The 19,744-nt window shown below is 40.8% G+C and overlaps 1 protein-coding gene across 1 annotated transcript in view; it reads left to right on the top strand.

Moving 5' to 3' along the window:
• The window catches only part of DGKI (diacylglycerol kinase iota), a 456,496-nt gene that overhangs the window by 143,320 nt on the left and 293,432 nt on the right, over positions 1 to 19,744 (top strand). The window contains exon 2 of the mRNA XM_073809968.1: positions 16,966 to 17,074. Within this exon, the coding sequence (XP_073666069.1) occupies positions 16,966 to 17,074 (109 nt within the window). The remainder of the gene's footprint in view (positions 1 to 16,965; positions 17,075 to 19,744) is intronic.

Raw genomic sequence — 19,744 nt, 5'->3', positions numbered from 1 at the left:
CAGCAGTTGTGGCTCACAGATTCTAGAGTGCAGTCTCTGTAGTTGTGGTGCACGGGCTTAGTTGCTCCGTGGCATGTGGGATCCTCCCAAACCAGGGCTCGAACCTGTGTCCCCTGCATTGGCAGGTGGATTCTTAACCACTGCACCACCAGGGAAGTCCCTATTTGTGTTTTTTAAATGTTGTGTAAGTGAGATACAGCTGTACATATTCTGGAATTGGTGTTTTTCAATCACCGCTCTTCCCAAGTTTCATCTGTTTTGTTCTGTGGAGCTGTAGCTCATTCATTTTCATTGCTGTGGAGTATTATTTCACATTGTGAATGTATTTCTCCATTCTGCTTTCACTGGACATTTGGGCTGTTTCTATTATTTTCTGTGATAAACAGTGCTGATATAATGTTTTTGATACCAGCTTGTGAGTATGTGCCAGAGATATCTAGGGTCTGTACCTTGGAGTGTAATGGGTAATTATTGTGCTATGTACACCTTCAGTGTTCCTAGGTAATACCAGGTGTTTCCCAAAGTGATTGTGCCATATTGTGTACCTTCTAACAGTATGTAAGTTCTCTCTCTCTCCAGTGGTTAATATTTCCAAGAATTAATACTAAAAATAAACTTTAAAATTTTTGCCAGTGTGTATAGAGTGGTTCACAGTGATAGAGAAAAGAATGAATGGGGGAGAGGGGGCCGGAGATGAATTTCCATTTCTCTGATTACTAATGAATTTGAGCATGTTTTCTTTTTTCTCTCCCCCCCCCCACCCCATTTGGGTTTCCCCTTCTGTAAAGTACCTGTTCAAATCTTTCTTCACTTCTTTTTTCTGTTTTTTTTTGGAGGGGTCTTTTTGTTATTGATTTCTACTAATGCTTTGTCAATTAATACAAATGGGAAATATCTTTTTTATTTTGTGGCTTGTGTTTTCACTCTCTTCATAGTGTTTTTGGTAAATAGAATTACTTGATTAAATTTATAACTTATTTTAGAATATCTGCATTTTTGTATATGTTTATTTATTAAATACTTCCCCTCCACCTTTGATAAAAGGATACTTTCCTATATTATTTTCTGAACATTACCTAGTTTTGTGTTTCACATTTCCATCTTTAACTTACCTGGGATCAATTTTTTTTTTTTTTTTTTTTTTTTTTTTTTTTATGGTACGCGGGCCTCTCACTCTTGTGGCCTCTCCCATTGCGGAGCACAGGCTCCGGACACGTAGGCTCAGTGGCCATGGCTCATGGGACCAGCCGCTCCGTGGCATGTGGGGTCTTCTGGGGCACGAACCCGTGTCCCCTGCATCGGCATTCGGACTCTCAACCACTGCGCCACCAGGGAAGCCCTACCTGGGATCAATTTTTATGTGTCCTTTGAGGTAGGGTCCAATTCCTTTTTTTTCTGTAAGGATAATCAATTTTTGAGGGACCATTTATTGAAAAATGTATCTTTCCTCACTATTCTACAATGCCAGTTCTGTCATAAATCAAGTTTTCATGTATTTTTTGGTCTGTTACTGAGTCGCAGTTTTTGTTTCATTGCTCAGCTTGTCTATTCCTGGGTTAATACCACACTGTATTAATTGTTAACATTTTATAACAAGTCTTGATATCTGTTAATGCTAGCCCTACTTCCATTTGTTTTTTTTTTCTGGATTCTTGGCCACTCTTGTTCTTTGCTCTTCTATATAAATTTTAGAATTAGTCTGTCAGGGTCACCCAAAAGCCTATGGGAATTTTGATTGGAATTTTATGAATCCACAGATCATTCAGGGGAGAACTGACATCTTTAAAAAGTCTTCCACCACGTGAAAAAAAATATCCTCTTTTTTGGGTGTTTTGATGACTTTCTAATACGTCTTTAAGTTTGCCTCTGCCCAATTCTGTCTCTTCTCTTTCTGAAACTCTAATAGACATATGTTACATTTACTTTCTCGCTGCTTTCTACATCTGTTAACTTTCCTTTCCTATTTTCTATCTCTGTTATGCATTCTGGATAATTTCTTTAGATCTGCATTATAATTTGCTAATTTTTCTTTTCTGTTGCTTTATATACCATGTACCCATTTATTATTTGCTTTTAATTAGTTTTCCTTATTAAAGGTTATCTATATTCTTTTAAAAATACAGTTATTTATTTATAGTCTCTTGTTCTTTAATCTTAATTTTAATCCTTTTTTTTATTTCTTTAAGGACACCAAACATAGTTGTTTTATATTCTAGTTATGACCATTTTAGTATTCTAGAGTCTGTTGTTTTTGCTGGCTTGTACTCATTGAGTCCATTTTATTCTCCTGTGTTCGTGATTTCTGATAGAAATTTCTGGTGTCCTGGTACTTTCTTGGAATTCTTTTGAGACCTTCGTTTAAAACTGGTTTCTCTAGGGCGGACTTGTATTTACTCTTAGACACTCAGGGAAATTTATTAACCCATACCTACTTCAAACTAATTATTTGGGTTGAAGTCTTTGGGACAGCCCAGGGAGCAAACTTATGTAAAGGCTAGCTTATAGCCAAATATCCAGGGAAGATTTTTTTCCTTCTTTCACTTGGTACCAATATCCAAGACAGATATTTTTCCTGTAGATGCATGAATGGAGTCTTTGAGACTTAGCCTCTGTTTTTCCCTGAGTTCTCTTTAGACAATACACCAGAAATGTTTACATGTAAATACTCCCTCACTGCATCTTGTCTAACTCTCCCACATGCAAAATTCTGTGACTCACAGTGGCACATACAAGTGAGACACCTTAAAGTTTAAGCTTCATTAGTTTCATGATAAATCCATCTCTGCTTAAGAGTGAATGTTCATTATTTTATCATATCAAGGACACTGGAGCTTTACGAATAAATATTTTTATTTTATAAAGTAGTTTATAGCCTCATATACTCTGTAAGGTACTGTCTTCTCACTTTTACAGTTGAGGAAAAGAAAGCTTGGTGCTGTTACGTGGCTTGCCCAGAGTTATAAAGTTAATAAGTGTTGAATCTTTTTTTTTTTTTAATTTTTATTTTGGTCCAGTTCAGTTTCCACTTTACAGTGCGAATCCTCTGTTTAATGAAAATAGATGCCTTAGATGCCTTTTTTTTTTTGCGGTACGCAGGCCTCTCACTGTTGTGGTCTCTCCCGTTGCGGAGCACAGGCTCCGGACGCGCAGGCTCAGCGGCCATGGCTCACGGGCCCAGCCACGCCGCGGCATGTGGGATCCTCCTGGACCGGGGCACGAACCCGTGTCCCCTGCGTCGGCAGGCGGACTCTCAACCACTGCGCCACCAGGGAATCCCTTAGACGCCTTTTTAAAACCTTTATTGTGTTCTAAGAAAGTAACAGGAAAAAGGTGCCTTTAATATTCTTACTTAATTAAATCTTCCCAACAACACCATGTAGAGTAAATTAGTCTTCCTGTTTTACAGATGAAGAAATTGAGTCTAAGCGACATTAAGTCATAGGTAGATCATATATTTAGCAGGTGGGAGAACGAGACTTCGACTCCAGGTTACTTTAAATCCTACTTCTGTCACCTCCTCCTGGTAGCTTCCCTCATCACCGTCATTCCCCTCCTGCACCACTTATTCCTGTTATTCCCTTCATAACAGTTGTATCTCTCAGCAATAATTCACATGTTTATTTACTTATTTATTATCTGTTTTCTGTACCAGGGTCATAAGCTCAACAAGAGGAGGGACCCTGAGCATTCTGTTTACTTCTCTACAACCAGCAATTCATTGTACTTCTGTGCAGTACATAGTAAGCATTGAATATAAATACTGAATGTCTAAGAGTCTGATTCTGAAACTTACTTTATTTTTCCTAAATATACCGCCCCCCCCTTTCTTAAAAGCCCTTCCTGAATGGGGTTTTTCTTGTTACCTTGGACTTATGGCCAAGTCTCAAAGCTGAAGACCACGAACACACCAAGGATCACACATTCTAAGTTTGGAGAGCTGCCAGAGGTTAAGATCAGACACCTCTTGGGAGGGCTACGATCAGAAAATTATTCTACCCAGCCCTTCTCTCCATTCCTGTAAATCGATAGAAAGGGAGGGTAGAAGAGAAGATGTTGCTTTGTTCAGAGTACAATGTTAGTGAAGAAAGTTTCATTGCTTCTCTCTTTCTCTAGCTGCTACTAGGGGGAAAGGGAGAGGGCTCAGAGAGAACAGTCCTGCAAGTTGGGCATGTCTGCAGACAACCCCCATTAGGGCATACACTTAGCTCATGGACTTGGCTGCCAGGCCATCCAGTAGAAGAAACAAAATTGTGAAGAGATGACTTGGTGGGGGACTGCCAGGCAAAATGGGGGCAAACGTTGGGATCCCTGCAAGTTCTTGGTTCCCTAAAATTTTAAAAGATTGATCCCACTCAGGCTTTCAGAAACAGGTAGTTAATTTTTTTTTTTTTGGTGGAGCAAGTGCAGTCTTGTTAGTATCATCACAATGATATATCCTGGGTGTGCTGGAGGCAAACAACAACAGCAAACCCTGGACATTAGAAGACTGCAGGTTGATGCAACTTCCAGCCTGCCATCAGGTGGGCGAGAAGACAACATCTCTGTCGGGATGGTTAATGCAGAGGGAGCAGTGTGGGCTATGCCCTGGTCAGTGGAGCAGACTGAAGCTACCATTGGTCCAAGATGAAGCGCTCAGCCTGCCCTGTGGCTAGCCAAGGCCAGTTCTGCTGCCAGCCTCATCTGATCAATTGGTAATTTCCAGAGTTCTGAAAAATAATGATTTTTGACAATTTAGCCAGTGTTCTCATTGCTTCTATGAAGGAGCAGTTTCCACTGTTGGCACAGGAATGGGAATGCAGAGTGAGAAGTACCTTTTGATACCTTTTTTGATAAGTAGAAGTTTTTAATTTTGATGATTTCCTGTTTGTCAACTTCTTCTTGTATGGCTAGAACTTTCTGTATCCTATCTAAAAAAAAAAAATCATTGTCTACTCCAAGGTCATATTTTCTTCTAGAAACTTAAATAGTTTTACCTTCTAGGTTTGTATCTATAGTCCCTCTTAAAGCATTGTTTGTATACAGTGTGTGATAGGGATCAACTTAAATTTTTTTCCAGTATGAATAACCATTTGTTGAAAGGATACTCTTTTCCCCATTGATATGTTTCAGTGCCGCTTTTGAAGTCGTACATGTGTGGCTCTATTTCTGGAATCTCTATTCTTTTCCATTGATCTAATTGTCAGTTCTTTCTTTGATGTCACATGCTCTTGATTTGTCTTTATAGTAGGTTTTAAATTGGGTAGAGCAAGTCCTTCAACTTTTTCTTCTTTTTCAAGATTTTTGACTACTTTATGTATTATTTTCATTTCTAATATATACATTTTAATATCAGCTGGGTTTTGACAGGGGTTGTGTTGAATCCATGTGTCATTTTGGGAAGATGTGACATGTTAACAGTATTGAGTCTTTCAATATGCAAATATTTATATATTTATTAACAACTTCTTTAATTTCTCTCAGTAAAGTTTTGTAGTTTTCAGTATAAGGTCTTATACATATTCTCTTAGATTTATACCTAATAGTTCACTTTTTTGAATGTCATTTTTGATGGTATTTTAAAATTTTCAGTTTGGAATTGCTTATGTATAGAAATACAGTTGATTTTTGTATATGGCTTCTGGACACTATTACTGCAAACTCACATGTTAATTCTGATAGTTTACTTGGGATTTTACATGATTTTACACAGTCATGCCATCTGCAGATTAAAAGTTTTACTTTTTCCTTCCCAATACATATATTTTTTTCCTAATTATTTTTCTCTTTTACTATACTGGCTAGGACTTCTAGTACAATGTTGAATAGAAGTGGTGAGACTAGACATATTTTGTTTCAGTATTAGGGGGAAAATGTTATGTATGTATGATGTTACTTATATATTTTTCAGACATACCTTTGATCAGATTGAAGACTTGTTTTCTCTTTCTAGCTTGTTGAAAGTTTTAGTCATGATCTCGTTTCTCGTAAGTAGCCCTGCAGGATGCGCATGAAGCATGAGGATCTGGGTAGTGATGAGTTAGTTGCTAGGGGGGCAGGGAAAATGCAAAGAACATGTACACTTGCTGGCCAAGCTGGATGGGATGGACGAAAGCCATACAGTGATAACGGAGATAAGTTGGGCTGAGGTGAAGACACCTGATTTCTATTCCCAGCTCTACCACCAACTAGCTATTTGACCTTAAATAAGGTACTTTGCCCTCTACCTTGGACCCAGAGATACAGCTGACAGCCAAGTTGATTTCAGAGAAAGTCTGGTAGAGTTGCAAATGTGACTAAAAGATTTGAAAAGTAAGAACTATGAGAAGAGATTGATAAGCCTGGACTTCCTTTGTCTGCTAAAGAGAAGGCTGAGATGTCCGTTGATTTGTTACTGCTCCTGATTTACTGCAGCAAGACAAACATTCACCAGCTCCCTAGTCTCTGGGCGCTTTGATGTCTCTTTGCTTCAATACCACATGTTCCTGGGTTCTTTAGCTTTATTGTAAGTCTCGAGATCAGGAATGTAAGTCTCGAGATCAGGGAGTGGTTTATTCCCTAACCTTACTTTTAAGTAATCCCTTTATGGAGGTCTCTTCATCTGAACCATCTGAGGTGAGTTCTCTTTTTTGCCAGGACCCTTCTCTCGCTGATACAAGTGGAGAAGACACATGCCCTTGAGCCTCTCTGTAAACCTAGCCGTCATGCCTAGGGCTGGTCTCAAAGTAGGCAGTAGGTCTCTGCCTCTAACCCCACCCTCGCCCCATCTATATTTACAATATTCTGGATTGTAGCTTAGGAAAATTATTTTAACTACTTTGAATATCATTTGACTCCATTTCTTTGGATCATGACGGTTTTTGCATTTCCATGAGTCTCTTTAGAGACTGTACATACCCTTATGAGGGAAATATCCTAAACTGTTTTCAGTTGACAAAACTGTTGGGTTATCTGTTCAGTGGCATTACCGGTTGAACAAGATTGCGGTGGAAGCAGCAAAGGTGCCAGGGTGACGGGAGGTTGAAGGAGGTCGGGAAGTGTCCTAGCATGGAAATGGGGAGGGGGGCTGTAAAGACAAGCGTTTCCTGTTGCTAGTTTTACTGGGAACAACCCTCTGGAAATCTAAATTCTTTCCCCTAAATTCTGTGGATTCCCAAAGGGCTTATGTTCTTAAAGTTATTTCTGTTCGCAGGCTCATGCTTTTTCTAAATTTGTTCAATTTCGGATTATCTTTCTATCCCAGTAGGCAGTCGATTCTATATTCATTGACCTAGATGTAAAATTCAGCCCCTTCTTCAGTTTTCACATTCATAAAACCTCACTGTGTTTAAGCCAGGAGTAGACTTCCCTGAAAATATAAGAGCGGGTGGGAAATACGGCAGAGGTAAAGGACGTACTTCCATGACAGCAATACAACTTCCAAGTGGACATTAGACTGTGTTCTTAAAATGTCCTTCTGCCCCCGCCCACCACACCAGAGCATTTCATGGGTCACTTCAAGCCACTGCATGCCCAGTCCTTGTACCATCTTGTCCATCCTTCCCGCCCTCTCCTACTTTGCCTTCCCTTCTCTTCCCTCCTTTTCCCTTTCAGAGGGAATGCAGATTGATGGAGCCTTTGGAACCAGACATCTGGGCTCCAGTCTTGGCCTCATTACTTCTGAGCTGTACGGCTTATATAAGTTCCTTAACCTTTCTAATGTCAGTTGTTCCATCAGTAAAATGGGCATAATAAAATGACCCATTTCGTAAGTCTGTCAGGAGCATTAGAGGTGTTTAGTGGATGCCGTGGGTGGCTGCCACATGCCTTCTCAGGACCAAGGTGCTTATTTTTCCAGCTTCAAGGAGTATTGGCTGTTGATGGTTGCCAGGCATTGCCCCAGCATAAAAGAATCTCTTGCCCGTGTTATGCCCTTCCAGGGGGCTGCCCACAACCAAAGACTGGTTGATGTGGAGGTTCAAAGTCTTGTCTCTGCCTGAAATTGGGACAACTCTGAAGGGCCATTCTGGCTCCAGAACTTTATGTGAGATCAGCTGAGGTTTCTGTTGTAATCGCGTCACAGTTCAGCTTCTTATTTTGCCAGACCTGCTGCCCTCACTCCCCCACACGCTGTCCAGTGAACTTGGTAACATCGGTTTCCAGCTTAAGAGAAAATGGTTAAAATAATGTCCAATGCATACTAGGTGTCCAATAGATTATTATTATTGTTGTCTGGAGAGTAAGATCATGTATTTTATGAGATTTTCCAGAATATTCCAGACATATGTGAAGCTGCACAACAAATTCTGATTAATAGTTTGACCCATGAGTAGTGAGAATGAAATTATCCCCGATGTTGACGATGGAAAAAGGGGTCTTGTTTGATTTTTTACAATGTTATTTTATTAGAGCATATTCTAATTAGCCTGCTCCAATAGAAGCAGCACCTTGTTTCTTAGTAACTGACTCTTACCTGGTACTCTTGGGTGCTGTAATTTTGTTGTCTCTGTAGAGTTGATTAATTATCCACAACTGATAGAGGTGCTGGAAGTTTATATCCCCATAAAGTTAGAGGTTAACCTGTGAAAAGCTGATGTGTCACGATTTTATAGATCAAAGAAAAGTGAATGCCACAGGGGCTAAGGTCTTACTAACCTGCGGAAAGTTAATTACTGCTACAGCGGATTCAGCGGTCTGTTTAGGCGTTTCCTTTCTATAATACATAGTCAATTTGTTATACACAATTTCTTATACACACTTTGATTTTGCATTTTTCTCCCCTGTTGGTTACCTCATTAATGAGTTAAATAAAACTTTGTCGGACGCTCACCATTTGTGTGAGAATGTTGTTTTTGACAGTGGTTTTTCCATAAGAATGTGTTTCTGTTTAAGTATTATTAGTTTCTGAAGGGTAGAATTATGATAGGAAGGTACCCAAAGTTTCACGGGGGCAATTGGAAGACAGAAGTCCACATTTTGAAGTTAGCCAAACCCTGTCATAGTAAATCCAAATTGTGGGCCTAGCTTTGAAATGTGTGTATTTGCTATGAAAGATGTCTATTTGCTGGGGTTGCCATAACGAAGTACCACATACTGAGTGTCTTACCAATAGAAATTTATTGTCTCACAGTTCTGGAGGCTGGAGGTTTAAGATCAAGGTGCTGGCCTGTGGGAGGGGCTTCTGAGGCTGTGAGGGAGAATCTGGTCCAGGCCTCTCTCCTCTAGCTACTGTGGTTTGCTGGCAATCCTTGGCCTTCCTTGGCTTGTAGACACGTCACCCTGATCTCTGCCTTTATTTTCACATGGCGTTCTCCTTATGTGTGTGTCTATCCAAATCTTCCCTTTCATAAGGACGCCAGTCATTGGATTAGGGGCCCACCCTAAGGCCCTCATTTTAACTTGATTATCTCTGTAAAGGCTTTATCGCCAAATAAGGTCACATTCTGGTATACTGGGGATTAGGACTTCATCAGATGAATTTTGGTGGGGGGAACACAATTCAACTCCAAACAGTTTGATTACTTCTTCTCCATTCCCAAGGCTTACTTTTCCCCTCAACTGATACCTTAAGGAGAAGAATATCATTAGCTCCTGAGAGGATCCCAGTAAAAGAAATCTTGCCTCATTTAAAAATGAGGTTTATTGCCACATCCCATGCCAACCCCATGCCAGCATTGCTTTAGGTATGTGCTGATAATGAATTAGAATTGGGAAATAAATCCCAACAGTGGGTTCACAAGTTCTCAGGGGCATTTAGCAGTCTGCTTTACAGATTAACCAAACAAAATGCCTTTTTGATATTGCGTTCATTTATATGAATATAATGAAATAATTCCAATGTCATTTGGATTGCATTTTTCAAAAATATGTTGGTAAATTTGTCTGAGGGGAGAGTGTGGTGCTGCTTAATTTTGCTCTAGGCAGTTAGGCAAGTCGGGGAAGAAGAATGACTCCTCTGGCAACTGTGGAATTATTTACCATGATTGGAGAAGGATCTCGTGTTTGAATAACCCCTTTGAACTGCCTGACACGTAATGGAGGCTTGTTAAATGTTTACTGAATGAAGAGTCCAGGGAACCTGGAATATTTGAGAGCAATTGAATAAAAAGCACATATTTATTCAGAGATTTCCCACATACCTGGCTTTGGGGGCAGCCAGTATGTGTGAGAGAATAAGAATAACCATGATTATTTATTGTGCTTGCCATGTGCCAGACATCCTGCACACATTTAAAAAATGTGATCCTAGCTACTCTCTGAGTTGGATAGTATTATTCTTATTTGAAATAGAAGGAAACGGAGGCTAAGAGAGGTCAAGCAACTTGACTACATAGCTGGCGATGGGTAAGGTAGGGTGTGTTCTCAACCTGTGCGATCTAATGCCTCCCAAATTGACCTCTCTCTAGAAGCTTACGTTCTTCTTGTGGAGATAAGACACTTATAATTGAGGCAGCTACAAAATTAAGATCGTAAGAGGCTAATTGTATCATATGTCTCTCTTGCCATGTAAGTATGTGCTGTCACCATTTCATGCAAGTGTGGGGTTGTGTAATGGTTAAGTATGTATAATCTGGAGTAAGATGCCTGGATTCAAATCTCACTTGGACATCTTCCCATCTGTGTGATCTTGGACACGTAGCTTAACCGTTTTGTGCTATAATTCTTTTAATTGTAAATTAGGGGATCATAAATGTACCTACCTCATTGTGAGGGATACATAAGAAATGTAAAATGAAACAGTGCCTGGCAAAATGTATTTCCTGCTAGAGGCTTCACAAAGCCAGCAATTTATATATGCTTTATTCATTTATGTATCTTAAACATCTAGAACAGTGCTTGGTATGAAATAGATGGTCAGTAGTAAGTACATTGTTGAATGAATAAATATATTTCAGTATATAAATGCCAGGGCTTAGTCACATTAGCAGACATAATGAAGTGGTCAGATGTTTGTACCTCTATGTAGAACAGTGGTTCTATGTAGAACCGTGGTTCTATGTAGTCCACGGTTCATGCTGGAAATACCTGGAAGGCCTTTAAATCGACTGATTCTCAAGCCCCACTGCAGGCAGAGGTTGAACACTGCTGTTGGAGAATCACTGTGAAAGTAACAGCTACAAATGTAGACTAATACAGGTAGAACATGTTGAAGAGTCAATGCCAGTGGTGATTTTCTGAATGACTTTTGACCCTTAGGAAACTAAAGCCAACCTTTGTTTCAATGATAATTATATTCCTGAAAATGTCAATATACGTTAAGATCGTCAAAAAATACTCTGTGTTCATATGTAAAATGAATTAAGATTTAGGCTCAAAAAATTACACAAGGTTTGTTCCTCTACATAAATCTATGGTGGGATATTTGGAATTTGTGTGGGGCATGAGACAATTTTTTATTGAGTAGACTCTCCTTAGCATGGCAGGCAGCTTGTCTCGGTCAACCTAGAAGCATTGTGGGTTGCTCTGAATATAGGCAAAGTTAGTGCCAATGAATCGGGGGGAAAACACCAACATGCACCCTAAGTAAGATCTTGCTTGAGGTTCTTGGGGAGTTAAACCAAGGTACAGAGTAACTTTTGAGGCAGCTGGTTCCTTTTCTGGAACAAGGAGATGAGTTCACCAATCTTTAAGGTGAGAGTTGCTTGTTTTAGGAGACTTCGTGGCTTAGGGGACCTCCTGACTCGCTGGAGTGTCTCCTCCCAGCGGGTGGGGCCCTCATTCCATTCCCACAGGCAGCAGCCCTGGGAGAGGGAGTTGGCAAGATGGAGATGGATTGATTACGGGAGCCATGTCAACCTGGAATAAGAGGAGAGCCAAACTGAATTGAGGGAAATTTGCAAAATGGATAATTAGGGAGTATCCTGGCTAAATAACCACTTACGTATGTGTTTTCCCATAAATGAAAAAAAGTTTCTCTTTATGAAGAGTACATGCTGCGTGTTTCTTTTGATAAATACATTACCAAAATATTAACAGTATCATATGCCCTTTACAAATGTTGTAGCAAAAGATTCCATTTTAATGTTGATCCCAAAGCCGTTTTGAGTTCTTTCAGGCTTCTCAACACTGGATTCTACCTCTCTTTGCCTTTATCTTTAAAGTGCTGCTTTGAGGGATTTCTGGCTCTCTCGGGAAAGAACTGAAATGCAAGGCCTGGGATATAATTCAAATCATCCTAATCAGATTTCTCAACCCTTGATCTAATCAGCAAGCTGTTTTGCTTAGCTTCTTGGTCAAGTTCACTCATTAACTCAGAAAGCATTCATTGAATATACGCTGTGTCTACCCCTGGGCTAGAACATAATAAGATTAGTAGACGAATTGAGCCCTGTCCTTTAAGAGTTTATAGTCTTACTGAATGAAGTGAAGGTAATAATAGAATGCTATTTAAAATGTATGACGGCTTTCGTACTTTAAATATGTTCAAGGTCTCTCATGGCAGGTAATTGACATTAACTCTGACTTTGTGCACCTGAAACTCCGTTTTAGAACATTTTCTTTTAATGTCTATTTCACCGTTATTATTATGCTTCTCTTTTTCAAAGACTTTTTTTTTTTTGCCATTATAGTCATCCTCCGACAAAGTGTTGTAAAATTAATAGAAGGAATCATTGGCATTTCACGGTTTTACTGACTGTGGGTTCGGGAGGATTCTGAGCAGGAGGAAAGAACGAGAAGTTGACACCCCATTGATTTTTTTATTGGAACACATTGCAGCATAACCACCACTCCAACACGCATCGAATTCTACCAGACTCGTAAATGTCGTCTTTTGCAGCCAAGATGAATCCAAATAGAAAAATAACTTATACTAATTTTATTTGAGGTCTGAGAAATAATGAAATTGCTTTCTTATTTTGGAACAAAATGTGTATACGTGTATGAATTATTGGGAAAAAAAGAGTTCTCTCCCACGGTTATTTAGAAGAATGGAAAGCTATGATCAGAAGTTACGTCGCACCCCCTGTAGTACCTCTATGTATTTTTCCTTTTCTCTTTCTTTTTTTTTTTTAACATCTTTATTGGAGTATAATTGCTTTACAATGGTGTGTTAGTTTCTGCTTTATAACAAAGTGAATCAGTTATACATATACATATGTTTCAATATCTCTTCCCTCTTTTGTCTCCCTCCCTCCCACCCTCCCTATCCCACCCCTCTAGGTGGTCACAAAGCACCGAGCTGATCTCCCTGGGCTATACGGCTGCTTCCCACTAGCTATCTATTTTACGTTTGGTAGTGTATATATGTCCCTGCCACTGTCTCACTTTGTCACAGCTTACCATTCCCCCTCCCCGTATCCTCGAGTCCATTCTCTAGTAGGTCTGTGTCTTTATTCCCATCTTACCCCTAGGTTCTTCATGACCTTTTTTTTTTTCTTAGATTCCATATATATGTGTTCTCTTTCTCATGTAATGTCCTTTTGTTAGGCCCATTTACAGTTACAAACTGGCAGCCACTTTGATGTTTCTTATTTATTTCCCCCCAATTAATGTTTCTATGTGTGGTAGATATACAATTTTCTTCTATTAATGTTACAAAAAACCAGCCTTAAATTTGCATCCACAATGAGGAATAAATAATCAACAAAAGCCCTTACTTAATCATTTCTATTCACAGGCTGGGAGAGAGTATGATTTGACTGTAATTTCATTGCAGGGCTTATCCAGGGTTAAATGTTAGTATGTCTCTTATCTTATAGCCACATTGCTCTTCTAGAGACACATATATCCCTTGCATCCTAATTTGATTTTTTGAGCAATTTGCTGGCAGTCCTCATTAGCAAGAGTAATCAGGTTTTGGTGGTCAGTCTCCAACTTCTGATGAGTTAAACTCATTTTTCCTGTGGTTTCTACTGTGACAACAGAATTTTATTTCCTCTCTTCTTTCTTTTTTCTGATCACAACTCCCTCTGGCTGTTCATGAAAAACTGAAGGATTTATGTTTCTCTCATTCACCTAAGATTTAGGAATTCTTCAGCTGTTCTAAGGCTTTGTGCTTAGGCACCATTTGGTATTTTTTTTTTTGCTAGAACACTTAAATTTAGGTTGTGGTGTCTGTTAGGAAATCAAAAGTGAAACCTGTAGATTCAGACTCCACAGAGATCTGGCTTTCTTGTGATAAAAACTGTGGCTCAGAATCACGGTACAGGATCCTTCAAAGCCAGAGAAAAGTACTAATGAAAAATGCTAAAGAAGTTCTTTGAACTCGGGTGGAGAAAAAAATGCCCAGGGGGTGAAGGCTCACCGTATAAGAATCTTCTGGTGTTCTTTCCTTTGGCTCAAGAAAATGGAATATATTTTGGAGTGAAGGGCGAAAATTGATGTTGTTAATTATTTGCCTTGATGAAAGTGAGGGAAAAAAATATGGTGTCATCAGACTGTCTTCATTAAAGGCCTACATAGCCTGTGATGACTCTTTGTGGGATTATATAAAACAAGTACATTGCCTTGCTGCCCAGTACTGGGAGCTTCTGAATATAGGCTACTGGCAAGCTTGATATGATCACTTCCAATTACTGAAGGACCTATCCAGTGTTTCTGGGACTTCCTGTGTAGAGAAAGAGAGGAAAAAAGAAGAAGGAGAAGGAGGAGAAGAAGAATCTTCCAGTGTTCTTTCCTTATGGCTCAACAAAATGGAATATACATTGGACTGAGGGGCAGAAGGAGAAGGAGAAGGAGAAGAAGAAAGAAGAAGCGAAGGGGAAGGGGACGAGGAAGGGGAAGAAGGCTGGACACTTGCTGAACTCTCAGACACACTTGATCCTTGATTACTGGCTATACATCCTGGATTCTCTTCTGGGTTCTACCCAGACTTCCCTTGGGTTTTGGTTCTGCTGTTCATCTTGTTCACCTTTACAAATTGCACCAATGGGTGGAATTTGTAGAGATCAGTGAACAGTACAGGGAGATCATCTGTCTTCTAGAGTCCAACAAAGCTTGGATTCTGCTGGGTTATGATGGGATTCACCATACATTTGGCCATCACTGCCTGCCTCTCCCCATCTCACTGTCTGTGTGTAGCCTTGTTCCTCTGTATGAGCATCTGGGCCTCCCTGGGGACTTGGTGCTTCTGCAGGTGTAGTGTCAGAGATGGCAGGTTCTTACTGCAGTGTGTACCTCCTATGAGACAGGCTGCAGAGAGCTAATGCAAGTGAAGTAGGTAATGAAGTGGCCGGTGCTTTCCTTCTGGCTCCCCCGCCTTGATAGGCCTGGGGTAGTTAGTGGCCCCTGTCTTGCTCTGTCAACCTAAATAAAGAAGTAAACTGAAGCAAGCTCAAATGACCAGAAATTGAGTTTATATGGGAATAGCAGTGCAATGTGGGACACGCAACCTATAGTAAGCTATGGGCGAATCTGCTGATAGTTTCGGACGAACTGTTCTTATGGTCAAAGAGAGCAAAGAGGGGAGAGTCCAGCCAGAATCCAAGCAGCAAGTTCATTGGTTTGAGGATGGGGAGAGACTCTTGGCAAATGTTCATGGTTTGAGGGATAAGTTTCTGTCTCCTGTAGATCAGGCATTTACTGGAAATCAATCTCTTAGTTCTTACGTTTCGTTTGCCTGAGGGCACATGTGTGAGACTCTCCATTTCATATCCTCTGGTTCCGTTTTAGATTAAAATATTTTTGCACTCCCGTAGAGCAGCGTGAAGACTTTAGCGACAGAAGGAAGCACCTGGGAAGCATGTGTAAGCGCAGATTGCTGCCCCCCACACCCGGCTCAGACCCACTCGGGACTCAGAGCTGCAGCATCACAAAGGCTCGCCTGATTCTCGTTCAGGTCATTCTCAGAGCACATGTGGACCCTCCCGGAGAGGAACGCTTCTCTCCCGTCCAGGGAGCCACTTAGTTAATCCACAAATCAGCACTCCCGTTTAAACTTGAGACCATTGTCTGACTTTTTTTTTTTTGGTGGTATGCGGGCCACTGCTGTGGCCTCTCTCCCGCTGCGGAGCACAGGCTCCAGACGCGCAGGCTCAGCGGCCACGGCTCATGGGCCCAACCGCTCTGCAGCACATGGGATCTTCCCGGACCAGGGCACGAACCCGCGTCCCCTGCATCAGCAGGCGGACTCTCAACCTCTGCGCCACCAGGGAAGCCCTGCCGACATTTTTGGTGGAGCTTTTCAGAAGTTGGGCTTCTGTTATTCCTGATGGTACCACAAGCTCTCCGTGGGTGATCCCTGCTTTCCTCCTTTATCTTGCTGTCCTCACTTTCTCCACTAGGCTCTTATCTCCTCCCTTCCCCTTGCTCAGCAACAGTCATGTTTGCTTTGCTAAAGCAGCTCCTCTGATTTCTTACCTTTGCAGACCAGTGTCAGGCCTGACTTTCTCAACCTCCCCTGATTCATTCACTCCTTTCTGACCCAAATTCTGTTACGTTACACTCAACAAACCTAAAATCCAACCAATGTGTTTTGGATTTTTCTTACCACGGACCTTGGTAAGATATTGGTCTTTCAGCGTGTGCGATTTCGAGGATGCAAATCGGTCTTTTCCCATTTAGAACCTCAGGCCATGTGTAGAATTCCTCTGCAAGGGTAAGGGAGGATGTTCTTGAGATGCATAAGACTGAATTTGGGGCGGGAGCCAGCTTGGAGAGCTCTTTGATGGGAAATGGAGGAATTTCAGTCGAAAACCTCATTAGCCTGCTTTTCTTGCTTAGTCTCTGGTAGCTTTAAAATTGTCTAAGATTTGGGACCACCCCAGCCTTAGGTCCTTTTCTGTAAACACAGAGACCTGCATTCCGCCCTCTGCCCTGAATAGGGGCTTACATTTTAATTCCTGGTCCTGAAGCGATATCACCCTAAGGTGGTCCCCTCAGTCTCCCTGTCTTTTGAGACCTGCCACCCTCTGTCTTCACCATGCGCTTTAGAGAGATATATTCCAGTACATTTGCAAAGGTCTTCACGTGTGGAAGACTAATTCAGGCATTGTTTCTACCCCACGGGAACTGTTTAGCTCTGTATTACCTTCTGATGTTGGTTTTCCTTTGTGTTTCTTCTTGCTGCAGGAAAGCAATCTCCCGGGCGGGCCTGCAGCACCTGGCCCCTGCACATCCCCTCAGCATTCCTGTGGCAAACGGGCCAGCGAAGGAGCCCAGAGCGACTCTGGACTGGAGTGTAGGTGTCGGCTGTTTCATTTCAACACCATTCCATTGCATGTGCGTCTCTCTCATCCTCACGATTCCTGTAGCTACCAACAAGACTTAATCATTTTCAATATTGTTCACTGATCCATCTTTGGGTATCTAAGCCCTGGCTCCATTTCCAGATTCCTAAGAACATAGCTCCTTTATATGAAGTCAGACGTATTGAAAACTAAAATAAAAACCTCATGAATCCTTTGAAGCACTATTGCCTGGGTTTGCAGCTGTGAGATAAAAAGTACCTCTGTGCACATGCTTTATTGGTCCCTGCCACGTTGATGATGAATAGAGTTTACTCTTAGCGACATCACAAAGTCCAAGTTTGATTTCCTTAGCTCAAGCTGCTTTTTCTTTATTGGTCCTTTTTTTTCTTTTTCTTTTTTTTCTTCTTTTCCTGCGAGAGGATGACGTCACTTTACATTCCAGGCACTCCATGTTCTCCTGTTTGCTATACTTCCTCCCCTAACCCAAAGGTAGATGGGTCTCATATCAGCGGGGTGGGTATATTAGCTGTTTTTTTAAAAAAAAATTATTTTATTGAAGTATACTTGATTTACAGTGTCATGTTAATTTCTACTGTACAGCAAAGTGATTCAGTTATACATATATATACATTCTTTATCATATTCTTTTCCATTATGGCTTATCACAGAATATTGAATATAGTTCCCTGCACTATACAGTAGGAACTTGTTATTTATCCATTCTATACATAAAAGTTTGCATCTGCTGTATATTAGCTGATGTTAATGTTTTACCCGAAAGACGTACAAAAACTGTTAACCTTGAAGATTGCCGTGTGAATTGCTTTTACTGAGAGTCTTCGGTGAGTCAAGTTCTTGGCTAAAGACACTTTTAACTGTGGACTGAAAGGCCTTGTCTCTTTCTGAAGGAATGTAAGGAACAGTATGAAGCTAGAGGAGGGCTGCTCTGAGATTCTGCCAGTCTGGTCTTAATGATGAATCTTGTTTAGCATTTCTGGCTGAGGTGAACAGAGGGAATAATCCGTGTTCTTTTCCTCCCATAAGAAAGGCTATGGCAGGGTGGGGGGAAGGAGAGGAATTTTTAAACTCAATTTTATTTTTAGCACATAGGCTATGATTTAATGTCCTTTAATACTATAATATTTCTCCCTCTTTCCCAAGAACACACTTACTAACATCCTTATTTTATACTCTGGACACATACCAATGTATGCAGTGTATGAAGTACCTGGCAAAAGACTGAATTGAATTGGAATGCAACTTCTTCCTTGATGGAGTCCAAGAGTGCTCCAGTAGCACCTGTGTATGTTGAGTTGGTGTTCAGGAAGACTGTTCCTCTCCTCGAATTTCCCTTTATTCCAGGACAGTTAGTTAATAAACTCTTAAACCATAAGAGAGTGTGGAATATATTTACAGTAGTGCTTACATAATTTAAAAAAGAATTAAATATATAAACAAACAGGTAAATTAAATAAAAAAGGGATGTGCATGGGCCAATGATGAGAGTGTGTTACAGGGACCCCAAAAAGTTAGTTTAATATCCATGGTGTTCCAAATCCTCTGATCCAAAGTAGTAGGATCCTATCTGAGATGCAAGATTCTAATGAGAGAGAGTTTATATCATTTAGATAGAAACATCCATTAAATCATTTCTCTGCCCCTTTTGTGATATTAGTCAAGTCACTTGATTTCTTTCCGCCTCAGGGTCCTCATCGGTAGAGGGGGACAATGGTGACCCCTCCCTAAGGGGGACTTCAGGGCTGTTGTTAAGATCAAATGGGGGCAATGAGCGTGAAAGTTCTTTGTAAACGGTACAGCCGGCAGGTTTTGTATTCAGAAATAAAGTAATTGACGAATTGGTTGATTGATCACCATTTGTTGAGTACCTGCTTTGTTCTAGAACCTGTGTTAGTTCCTTAGGATTCTGAGGTGAGGAAGATATGGTTTCTGCCTTCAAGAAGCTTAGAATGCCATGGGCAGAAGGGACATTGACAGCTAAAATACAGGGCAGCAACAGCTAGCGTAGAGGGGTACAGAGAGCGTCACTGGGGTTGTGAGGAAGGACGCCTCCATCCCCATTTGATGTTGGAAAGAGTTACCAGAAAATGCTCTTAGAAAGAATTTTCCTTCCTGAGCCAAAGCTTGACTAGAAGGTATTATTTTTCTGATTCCTGTAGAGAGGTATATACTCTAATATTTCATCACAGTGGTATTTTTGGCTAGTGGTGGGTGAACTGCAGTACACAGTTCAGGAAGAGCAAATAGGAAGTACGGCCGGGGTGCGTAGCTGATCTTTAATCCTTCAGCCCCTTTGATTATGGCTACCCTGTCCTGGTGGCCTGATGAATTATCATGGTGGCAGGAAACACTTTGGGGATGTTTAACAGCGGAGGTAAAATGGAAAGCCTTCTCTGAAGACACTCCATCTCAGGGCTTATTTAGAGATCTGATGTGGAAGGAGTTGTAAGATGTGACTCAGGAAAAAAACACCTGTAATTGTGGGCTAACATTGCTGTTAGCAAACAGAAGCCAGCCCGATACTTCCTTAAGACAATCATGTAAAAGATTTTTCTCAGAAGAGAGGAAGAAGCAGATTGTTAAAAACATTTCAATGACTTTTTTTTTTTGCTGAGACTAGCCCTTGTTTCTAAATTTTTGGC

This window comes from Tursiops truncatus, chromosome 9, assembly GCF_011762595.2.
Source record: "Tursiops truncatus isolate mTurTru1 chromosome 9, mTurTru1.mat.Y, whole genome shotgun sequence".
In the NCBI taxonomy this organism is placed as follows: domain Eukaryota; kingdom Metazoa; phylum Chordata; class Mammalia; order Artiodactyla; family Delphinidae; genus Tursiops; species Tursiops truncatus.
Note: the sequence above shows the minus strand (reverse complement) of the source record. Positions and strands in the feature narration are given on the sequence as shown.